General features: G+C 36.6%; 2 protein-coding genes across 3 annotated transcripts in view; both read right to left on the reverse strand.

Annotated features, from left to right (window-relative positions):
- Window positions 1-929: 929 nt before the first annotated feature.
- On the reverse strand, window positions 930-5,596 carry LOC106962561 (tumor necrosis factor receptor superfamily member 6B-like). 2 transcript variants are annotated; one of them, XM_015057034.1, is made up of 4 exons: window positions 3,544-5,596; window positions 2,929-3,334; window positions 2,674-2,850; window positions 930-1,569 (listed from the first exon to the last, which is right to left on the reverse strand). In XM_015057034.1, the coding sequence occupies exons 1-4, from the start codon at window positions 3,544-3,546 to the stop codon at window positions 1,223-1,225; spliced, it is 933 nt and encodes a 310-aa protein (XP_014912520.1). In that variant the 5' UTR covers window positions 3,547-5,596; the 3' UTR covers window positions 930-1,222. The 2 variants fall into 2 exon arrangements, with proteins under 2 accessions (XP_014912520.1, XP_014912519.1); XM_015057033.1 differs by lacking the exon at window positions 3,544-5,596 and adding an exon at window positions 3,405-3,531.
- A 1,693-nt stretch (window positions 5,597-7,289) lies between these two features.
- LOC106962562 (venom phosphodiesterase 2-like) overlaps window positions 7,290-11,485 on the reverse strand; it is a 49,991-nt gene continuing 45,795 nt past the window's right edge. Inside the window, exons 24-26 of the mRNA XM_015057035.1 lie at window positions 10,156-10,555; window positions 9,216-9,392; window positions 7,290-8,993 (exon numbers count right to left, since the gene is read on the reverse strand). Coding sequence (XP_014912521.1) covers window positions 8,659-8,993; window positions 9,216-9,392; window positions 10,156-10,555 — 912 coding nt within the window. The 3' untranslated portion in view covers window positions 7,290-8,658. The remainder of the gene's footprint in view (window positions 8,994-9,215; window positions 9,393-10,155; window positions 10,556-11,485) is intronic.

The raw sequence follows: 11,485 nt of genomic DNA on the forward strand, positions 1-11,485 counted from the left end.
AATGTTCACAGGGTATGAATATTTAATGATATACAGTGAATGTAGTAAGATTTATCTTAAACACCACACATTGCTATTTGGGTTAGGTCAATGTTTCTGTTGCTTCATTAGATGAATGGATAGAGAAAATGTATATGTGGCGGTAACTGGAGTTTTATACATTCTACTGTCATGATCTTGTTTTACCATGGAACTACTCTAAATAAACACTATATTGAAGGTTTTATATAGTTCTTGGCCTGTGGATGGCTGCACATGAAATCTCTAAAATTCAAACTTTCTGGATATGTGAGTGCTGATTGAAGATGTTGGTGGAGCCGTCATTGTTACAAAAGATGAATTAGCACTGAATACGTGTTTTGCTTTTATTTGAGCAACGTATGCAGCAGAATTCCATATTAAAAAAACAACAGTAATTCTATAGAATAAAACTATTTTGCATATTTCTTCAAATAAATTATTATCTCTCTTTTGACAATTTCAACAAAAGACGTACCAAAGTAATACTTTTGAAATACAGTAAGTAAAAGTGAAAAGCGCTCAACCTCTCTTTAGGAGAAATAAATAGGGGAGGTAGATAAATGTAGACTGAAACTTTTCAACATTTACACTTAATGAATTTAAAGGGGCAGCATTATGTATTTCCCAGGCACAGTGCCATTTTATAGCACAATCAAGTAACTGTGTTGTTATAAAAATGATGCGTAGATGAAATATGACTTGAAAGAAAGTTGTTTGCTAATTGCTTCTGGCTAGTCTGAAGGAGCTCAGTGGGGGAGAGCTGGTCTGTGAAGCAAAAGCTTGGAAACTGCTGCTCCACCTTGGAGCTGCGTATCGAAGGTGGTGCTAGGTCCACCCAGACATTTTGCCCCAACTGGTATGGAGATTAAAGGATTTCTCAAACATACATGAAAGAATTAAGGCAACAATCCAGATATGATTTTTGATGACGAAAGAACATTACAACATGAAGTAAATCTCAAAAATGTTGACTGTACATAATACTGCCCCTTTAACATCTTTTAGATCCCCTCAGTGCAAATTTTACCTCCAAAAACTAAATTAAAAGCTCCACTTTTTCTTTAACTTGGCATAAAGTGTCAAAGCATACAAAAACAGAAGTAAGACAGCATGTTGATATGACACACAAAAAAAAGTCCCATAATAACAATGCAGCCTGTGAAATATTTGAAATGCCATGTGCAAGAAAAATAAAATTGATTTAAATTAAGCAAAGTTTAATCTTAATCAACCTCCCTATCATTTCCTGGCACAGCATTAATAGATTTTTGTCAATTCCATTCAGCTTCTTTTGAAGTTTTTCTCCTGCGTGAGATGCTCTCAGTTTAATCAGAATGGCTGGAAGCTGCCGGATCTGCATCGGAGTGGCAGATGAAACCCAGCTGCTGATGCGTGAGTGAAGCTCTGAGAAGCTGAGCTCCAAAGTTCCTTTCTGCTTTCTGACGTTGTCAGATGGAAGCTTGTTCACCACTCGACGCAGCCGTTTCAGTTTTATTTTGTGATGAATGAAGAAGGCGGGGACGATTTCTTTGAGATATTCAGCTCCGTCTAGAGAGAGGAGACCGGCAGTCGGGACGTTATGACACACTCCAGCAACACAGACACAATAGGACTGTTTTACTTTCTACTTTCAGGAAGTAGAAAGTAAAACAAAACATTTAGGAGTCATAAATCAGTGGTTAGTAATGATTTAAATAACTTTCAGTTACTGAGAATTGGAAGTATTTAAGATATATTGGTGACTTAGTGTTTAAATATAGAGGGCTAATAGAAGCCCAGACCATTAAAAAATCTAAACATATATACATAATAATTGGTAACACTTTATTTGAAGGGGTTTGAATAAGACTGACATGACACTGTCATAAACATGACATAACACCTGTCATGAACATGAATAAGTCTTCATGGATATTTATGACTGTTGTCATAAAGCGTCATTCGGTAAATTATGACACTTTTAATACAAAGTTGACATTATTCAAAATGTCTTTGTTATGACAACTTGACATTAACCAAGAAATCATTACTGTTTAAACTTTACCTTTAATAACATAAAAGTTACCTAATTTTTAAAGTGAAATCAGTAATATTTTTATAACAAATTTATATCAGTAATGATTTCTTGGCATGTCATGTTTATGACAGTGTCATGACAGTCTTATTCACCCCCCTTCAAATAAAGTGTTACCTAATAATTTATGCAAAAAAAAGACATTTGTTTTAAAATAAATGAAAGTGAGGTTATATCTGTAGCACATTTCAGCAACAAGGCAACACTTTATTTAATGAAAGCAAATGAACGAAAAAGAAAATGATTATCTTCCTAATTAATTTTTGTTATAATTAGTTTTAATAGCTAGTTATATGATCAAATATTCAAACAGACCGTTTGTTAAAGAATATTAACTATTTCGGTATTAATTTATATTCCCTATGCTGTAGTGCACTTATGAAATTACTTAAACATCTGACTGGCTAAAATGCACCGTCAGTATACTTGACGGGAGCAGCATTAGTCCTGAACCTTGACCTTTATAGATGGGACTGACAGATAAAGTAACTGTGCTCCAACACACAACTAAAGAACCCCTTTATAACAGGCTACAGATATTAACCAGCCAATTTCTGGCTTGAAGGGAAACATTTTACCTTTGAGTTCTGTGCAGTTTGCACACAGGTTGTCATGCCAGATGGCGCCTTTCAGCACCAACTGCAGCCCTGCGGCGCTGCAGCTCTTGTGCTGTGTGCAGATCTGATCCGTGGAGGAAATATCAGAGAAGGTCCCAACAGAGCACCTACCGCACACTGTGTCTCTCTCTGGTGTACCTGCAGGTGAAACATAAAAACTATCAATACAACTGCACTTTTAATGAAAACGAAGCGTAGAGTGTAGAGTGGCTGTACCTTTGGTGAGCACTCCCTGCCCAGAGGGACACTCGCTGTGTCGGACGCACATGTCGTAGTCCTGACTGTAGAAGTAACCCGGTTTGCACTCGCACTGACAGTCGCTGTTTGCGGTGCATTCCTTCTTCACCACCTGGTTCCGCCCGCAGACTGCGCAGCGCAAACATCTCCCGATGTAGTTCCAGAGCTCCGTGAAGGAGCCCTGTGGACACGGAGCGCACTCGCTCTTTTTGGTGGAGGAGCATCTGGCGCGCAGGAAGGTTCCCGGCGGGCAGCGGTCACACTGCAGAGGGTTGCCGGTGATCCGGTCGGTGACTTCGTAGGTCAGCGGGGAGGCGACGCCGTTCGCCAACCAGGAGCGCACAGAGAGGAGGATGAGCAGCTCGGTTGAGAGGATTAAAACCTTCTGGAAAGAAAAGAAGAAACGTCAGTAAGTAAAACTTACCAAAACTTAATTTGAGATAGAAACAATTTACCCGAAGCAACATGATCACAGCTAAATATGGGCACTTTTAGAATAAATCGTATAAAACTGTTTCTGCCAGATGCTGCCTGCATAAAATGCGCTTGTCGTAAGAGAGCACAGCCCATTTCTTCAGCACTGCCTTCACATACCATTATGATGAGGGTGGTCTGGACCAGACAGTCAGGAAGATGAAGTTCTCTCTGCTTCCCAGCTCTATTTATTTGGTGAGATGACCTTTTTATAGAAGCAGGGAAATTCCTCTTTACACATTTGCATCAGCCTAAATTTCACGTGTATTCTGAGTAGATTATTTATTTATTTTGTCCATAGTTCACAGGTGATGCTATATATATCTTTTAATTCAGGCTTTTATGCCGTGTGATCAGATGGAAATTTTTGTCTAGACCTCACATCTTTCAATCAGAAGGTAATATAATGGGAGAGTTTGTTAATATCAATTATCTAATTACTTCTTTTAAATTGGATTATTCTACTTTAATGTTAACCAATGGCAAAATTATGTTCATTAGAAAATTACAAAAGACCAACAAAATGCATGACAATGTGATGTCTTCAACACTATCATGAGGAAAACTGCTGACTTGAAGTCTGACTCCCTGCACAAGGAGAGGGAGCCATAAAAGGTCATTGCTAAGGAAGCTGGCTCTTAGATAGCTGTGAATTTAAAATTAAAATACTATACCATTAGAGCAATAACAGGATTTGAAAAACATCCCTAATAAATGTCCATATGTCTTCAGCACATAGATGTATAACTTTTTAAGCTCTAGAATATGAGATTAGTATCTTCATAAAGCTGTTAAGCAGAGGGAACCATAGCTTCTGTTTATCAGGGTTTTAAATAAATCACAAGGTAATAGAAGAGTTTGTTCATTTCAGTTATTTATTTACCTCTAATAATTTGGACTATTCTAATTTACTGTTAACAAGTGTCAACATTCTGATTCTTAGAAAATGATAGGAGACCAATAAACATTTGTTTTAAGAAAATGTGATAATTTCTTCTACATAATCATGGGAAGGATGACTCCCTTGGCAAGGAGGGAAAGTCACAAAAGACTATTGCTAAATAAGCTGGCTATTAAAGAGTCCTGTTAATTGAATGCAGAAAATTAGAAGAGCATACCATAAGACCAATGACAAAAATGGATTTAAAAAGTTTGCCTACTTTGAAAAAATATGTCCCTCTATGTGTTATCCTGGTCATTGCCTTCCTGTGAAATTTCGCTCCGAAAACGTTCCCGCTTCCAACAGCATGTGGGCTTTCTTCCCTTCACTTGGATTGTCTTTTAGATATCTTTAGCGAACAGAAAGAGAAGTCGTGAGTGTTGTTGATTTTCTGCGCTGCCTTAGAATTGCAGTCCGCCTGCAGTTTGAGCAATGGCAGCCGAGGTTGTGAACGAAGCCGTTCAGCCTGTGTTGATCAAACTTCCAAATATTGAATTAACATTAACAACCGGCTTGTTCCATTCTGCACTTCTCTCTTCGCATTGGCGGATGGTTGTTTGCAGCGCAGGCAATTTCCAGTAAGCTTCTTGGCATCAAACTGCAGCATTACACACGTCATTGACAAACATTAGCAACTGAATAAAATTTAAAACCTCAACACAGTCCACGCCTCCAGGAATCAACTGTTTCTCAACAGCTGACAGCCCAGACCTGTAGGAAGCAAAGTGTACAAGCGGCTGGTTTTTACCAGGCTAGTTCAGTTTATTTCCTCAACACTTGGATGTTGCTGAGATTGGTCTCTTCATAAAGCTGTTCAGCAGAGGGAAGTATGGAGTTCTCTCTAATATCCTGGATGTAGGCACTGACTTTGGATTTGATAAACACAGAGCACCAACAAAAGGAGGTGACATGATCTTTGTCCCAACTTTACACTGGACCTCAAACAAATTAGATTCTGCACCATTCTTTCATCAGAGTCTGAGCCCTTCATTTACAACTTGAAAGCTGTTTTTACTACTATTGGAGTAGTAAAAACAGCTGCAGCAAACACCTTGTGAATTTCTCCCAAAATTCTGAATCGGGTTTGCTTCACAATTATCTCAAGCCTGTGGTGCATAATTTTCAGCCACATTTTTCCTTCCACTCAACTTTTCATTCAAATGATCTAAATACACGATTAGCTTGAGCACTCTGAACAGCTGAGCTCTTTAGCAATGACCTCCATCCCTTTCCTGCATGTGCAAGGCAGCAGTGGTTGTATGCTTACATAACATGTCATGTCTTTTGCAGATTTAAATTCAAGATAATATTTTTACTTGCCCAAAATGACTGGAAATTTTCACAATTTTTAAATTGCCTCATCAAGAGTTCTGTCGTAAAAGTTTCAAGGAGTTTAAGATTACAATAATGTCAGTCATTTTAACATCACACTTATTGCAAGACATGAACTATAAAAAAGCACAAAAAGTGGTGACATTATGCCCTTTTTTTACTGATTATTGGAATACATGTTTTAGTATGTAAAAACAGATACTTTTTCCTAATTTGGCTTAGTCATTAAGTTTTACTTTTGAAACTAATTAAAATAAACTAACATTGTGATAACAGTCTTAATGAAAATTTAGCTTTTTTCTAGAAACTGTGCAAATATGTGTCTGCTCAAAAACACATGCAAGTGACATGTTTATTTGTGTAAGTGCAATATTAACATCACAATAGCCATGGGCCAAAATCACCAAGATGAAGGCACTCCAGAGCACACAATAAATTAAACGTAAAATATTTTCATACAACAAATTAGAAAACAATAAATTCTTATAGGAACTCTTAATAAAAGAAAAGTTTAGAGTTTTCTAACCTTTTGGATAAAATGTTTTCTGTTTTGTTGGTGTAGAAAACGTGTTCATGTGGAAATGTTTCCAGTGTCCTCCAAGCCAAATTCTGTACTCCCTCTGCCGTAATCACTGATAAAATACAGAGGTGGATTACGCCCTCTTGAGGTCAAATGTGTTTTTGCAGGGACACAGAAAAAGTATATTGTCTTCTTGGTTCTCGAGGCATACTGCTCTGCATGTTTTAGATGTTACCCCGCCTTAACACACCCGACTTAGATGACTGCAGTTCAACAAAAGCTTTTGAATATATTGAAAGATCAGATTATTATGTTATTGGTTCAAAATCATCCATTCAAGAAACAATAAATAATCCTTTCAAAAACTGTTTAAGGATGTAAAAGACTTGAGACTGGGAGGTTGATCTTCCACCAGAAAATTAATTAACATAAAAACTAAATTATGACCCCCTGCCCCTGATAAAAAGTCTTACTTATTTTACATTTTACCTCATCCATATAAATATAATTTTTACATACTAATCTATCTGAAACGAAGCCGTTCAGCCTGGTCCCATAGTTTATTATAGTTCTATAGTTAATTTATAGTTTTAAATAGTAAGTTGTATATGTACATTATTGCTTATGTCATTATTATTATTATTATTATTATTATTATTATTATTATTATTATTATTATTAAATGAAAAATGCTTTTGGGTAACGTAATTTTTCATAACCATTTCAGTTATAACCTGATTATATAGTTTGGAGTTAGATATTTAGCTTGCTAACTAAATACTTAGATTGTAACTTACATACTTTATTAGAAATTCTATTTATCAATGTATGAATATCACATTGAAAATATGACTTTGAAAAATGAACACCCTTTTTTATCTCATGACAGGCTAAATAACTCAAATTATTGCTGTGGATTTTTGACTAACATTACAATCAGCAGAACATACAAGATAGCATCTTGTTTTGGGGAAAATATGGTTAGATTAAACAAATTAAAAGTATAAAATATGTCAATAGCAATACTTGTTTATAGTAAATTAAGTACCACTGAAAGCAGCAATTTCCAGCAACCAGAAGTGTAAAATTATATTTATTGAATATACAAAGCAAAAGTAAAAACAAAAAGTTCTACTGACTTCATATTTTACCTCCTTCATATAAATAGAAAATATAAATTAGGATCATTTTTACATACAATAGAAAAAGGAGCACAGATGCTGCTTCACTCCTTACCACGAATTTTAAAAATATAAACAACAAGCTGATACTTCATGCTGCCCAAGTGTTAGTGCAGGTTTTTTTCATACACATAAAAAGAAAGTCATAGAAAAAAAACAACCTCTTTTCCTTATGTTTTATTATAAAAAAGTTAAAGACCAATATTCTAAAGAAATAGTGAAAAGTAGAGCAAAGTAAGACAAGTGTTTCTATGACTTAACTTAACTATTCCACATCATCCTCACAAAAGAGCTCAAGCTTGTACAGGCAATGCACTCAAAAAACAGAAAAGTTGGAAATACACAAAAATAAACTGTAAAACATCTGCCCCCTCTGGCTTACAAGTACCTCAGTAAAAAAAATGACAAAAAAGCTTGACTCTTGGTCGCATCCCAGCGCTTTGGAGTAGTCAAGATGAGAAACAAAGCAGGTGGGGGAACATACACCACACAAGCATTCCTAGTCCATAACCCAGAACATGAACAGGTAGGTAAAGTAAATGGCTATGTCAATTATGTACAACTAATAAAATATAAATATCAACTGTGCACCCCAAAAGCAGAAATGCTGGAAATATATAAAAAGAAACTGTAAAACATCTCTGACTTACAAGAATGTCGGTACAGCAATGGATATAAAAAAAAATAGATTGGGTTTTGTTTGTGGGCTGTTACTTTGTCTTAGAGCTAAATTCTCTAAATGCAGATGCCTTGGTGGAGTACGTCTCTGAATCCGACAGCTTTATCTTAGAAATTTGATCATTCTTCTAATCTTTACATAACACTTCATTCTATAAGCTTTATTTCCCCAAATGTGAATTGTTTCCAGTTAATTCCATGAACATATTATGACTAAAACAGATGCATCGGATGCAATTTACCAATTATCCAAAACTAATCCGAAAATGAAGCAAAATTAGCAAAATGAAGAACAAAATTACCCTTGAGCATTTATAAGTACTTCATTTACTTAAATGCTCTTTTCATAAGTTTAAACCTCCACATGAGGTATATCAGGGAAGTGTTAATGAGTGTCAGTTTGTTTTAAAATATTTAAACTTCTCAGTTTTCTACTTTTTAGGTATTTCCTTGGTTTTTTCCCAGTAATTTTAAACACAAACTATTGAGATAGTTGTTGCTTTAAGCACAGGATTTCATGCCCCCTAGCATCTTTACGTCCTGCATGTGGTACAGTTCATATTTCTGGGTCAAATTGTTATGGATTAACTTAAGATATCATTACTCAAGATCTCAGAATGACAGCTCTCTGTCAGATGTGTTTGAATGCTGTTGAGCTTGCTCTGCAGCTTCTCGCTAGCAGCAGTTGCTCCCATTTTATTCACTATGTCTGGAAGCTGCTGAATTTGTGCCGCTGTGGCCGATGACACCCAACTGCAAATGCGTGAATGGAGTTCGGAGAAGTTGAGCTCCCGTTTCTCTCTTGCTTTTCTGCCGTCCTCAGATGGGAGCCTGTGTACAATTCGTCGCAGCCGTTTGATGTTCATTTTGTGGTGAATGAAAAAAGATGGGATGATTTCTTTGAGGTATTCGGCTCCATCTGAAAAGAAACATGTTGTTAGAACTACTTTTAGTCAAACAAGAATTTAGCTCCACTGAGAACATTCTTAAAAACTGATGAATAAACAGTCAAGTTAGAAATTCCAACATTAATAAAACATCAATGTCAATTTCATGTGAATGATCTATCAGATTTTATTTTCCTTGATACAGTTATTAAAACACCTGTTGCTTAAACTTTGTTTTGCCTTTTTTTTTTTACCTTTGAGCTGTTGACAGTTTGCACACACACTGTCATGCCAGGAGGATCCTCTCAGCACTAACTGCAGTCCTGCATCGCTGCAGTTCTTGTGCTGAGTGCAGTTTTGATGAGTGGAGGAAATGTCAGAGAAGGTGCCTTCAGAGCAGACGCTGCACACCGTGTCTTTCTCGGCTGTTCCTGCAAGTGAGTCATTTTTTTCCCGATTTATCACAAATATGTAGTTAAAGCAGTATCAAAATATTGTAATGTTTATTACGTTTTAATATTAATAATAATTTATTTATCGTTTGCATTTCCATTAATCAAACTTTATATGTTTGAAATGGAGGACATAAATATCAAACAGACAGAATTCAGAGAAATGATCACACATTGCTTTGCTTGTGAATAAGAGAAGAGACTGGAAGTGCAGTTGCAATAATTTGCCTCAGTGAGGCAGCATCGCACAATGTGAACAAGAAATCTTTCATTCTTCATTTTACAATTAAGTTCAGTTAATTTATATATTGAAGGAAGAATGGAATCCCCTTCCATAAACAGCCAAAGGTAACAGTGGTAAAAACTTCACCGTTGTGGGAATCCTGAATAATAATTTGACATGTTTTATGTTCTTCATGATTCTGCAATCCAGCCCCCTATCAATAAAAAATATTCATCTGCTTAGCTGCACTTTGAAACAGCAGCTGAGAGTTGAAAACATAGAGATTGATCACTTGTTCAAATGAACAAAATAAGAATTTAAGAATATCACCGTTAAAATAACAGCCTTCAACATATTTCTTTCACACATATTGTGCTTGTTTTGGTTTAGATGTTTGTTTTGCAACTCCACAAAGTGATGTCAGTGTATTTTGTTCCTCTAAATTATCACTGGACCACCTGGTCTCCCTGTAATTGCATACATTTTGCAGAACTCGGACATTCTCAGAGGTGACCGTACCTTTGGTGAGCACTCCCTGCCCAGAGGGACACTCGCTGTGTCGGACGCACATGTCGTAGTCCTGACTGTAGAAGTAACCCGGTTTGCACTCGCACTGACAGTCGCTGTTTGCGGTGCATTCCTTCTTCACCACCTGGTTCCGCCCGCAGACTCCGCAGCGCAAACATTTCCCGATGTAGTTCCAGAGCTCCGTGAAGGAGCCCTGTGGACACGGAGCGCACTCCCTCTCTTTGATGGAGGAGCAGCTGGCGCGCAGGAAGGTTCCCGGCGGGCAGCGGTCACAGAGCAGAGGGTTGCCGGTGATCGGGTCGGTGACTTCGTAGGTCAGCTGGGAGGCGACGCCGTTCGCCAACCAGGAGGAGAGGAGGATGATCAGCTCGGTTGAGATGGTTAAAAACTTCTGGAAGAAAGAAACAAAACATCAAAAGTAAAATTAAGCAACACGGATACGATCAAAACACATTTCAGCTGATTTTCGAATGATAATAATCAAGTAGTAAATTCTCCTTGGGCGCCTGTTTTCAACAATCGCTCACAGAAAGCATGCGAAACAAGCCTCTCTGTTTCAGTCTCCACCTACCATAATGAAGGTGGTTGCTGGGGATGCCCATCCTGGGTCTCCTATTTATCTCCCCAGCGACGTGACGCACAGCATCCTAATATCCTGACCCATTACAAGGTTATTCACGTCGACACTTAAAGTGAATTTGTAGCAATCATTTACTTGGATTTTGTTTGTCTGAATCTTTTTTTCCCTATGAGTATCTGCTTTCATCCCCTTCAGGGAAAAGTCAGCAGCGAGATGCTTTCAGGACTTTAGAGTTTATCAAACTATTCCTGGAACATGTTTTTTTTTTTTCTTCTTCTTCTTTCAAAATGCTTCATAAGTTTAGATATATTTTGTAATAGAAAGTAAAAAGGTTTTAATTTTTCTTTTTAAAAGTTCATGGTAACTTCAAGCGTTATCTATCACGTTGCATAAAAATATATATTGTCATATTGTTTCATGTGTGAGTTCATTAACTTTTGAATTGATTTTTTAAAGCTGGATCAGTCAGAGTCAAATAATTTCTAACAGCTTATTAATTTTATACTACAGCATGAACAGTTGTAATGGAGGTCACAGCAAAAAGAAGCAATATTAAGTATTTAAAAGTAACAAGGATTTAGATGTTGGTTTAAGTTGAATTTATCATATGTTGCTAATCTAGGGGTGGGCATTTATCATACAATTTATTATATACTGTGATAAATTTCTTGTAAGAATTTTGACTTATTGTTGTCAATGTCATGATCCATGTTTCTGTGTATTTATTTTAAGGTTTTTCTG

The sequence above is a fragment of the Poecilia latipinna genome, unplaced genomic scaffold, assembly GCF_001443285.1.
Source record: "Poecilia latipinna isolate Pla-1442-1.1 unplaced genomic scaffold, P_latipinna-1.0 Scaffold1430, whole genome shotgun sequence".
In the NCBI taxonomy this organism is placed as follows: Eukaryota; Metazoa; Chordata; class Actinopteri; order Cyprinodontiformes; family Poeciliidae; genus Poecilia; species Poecilia latipinna.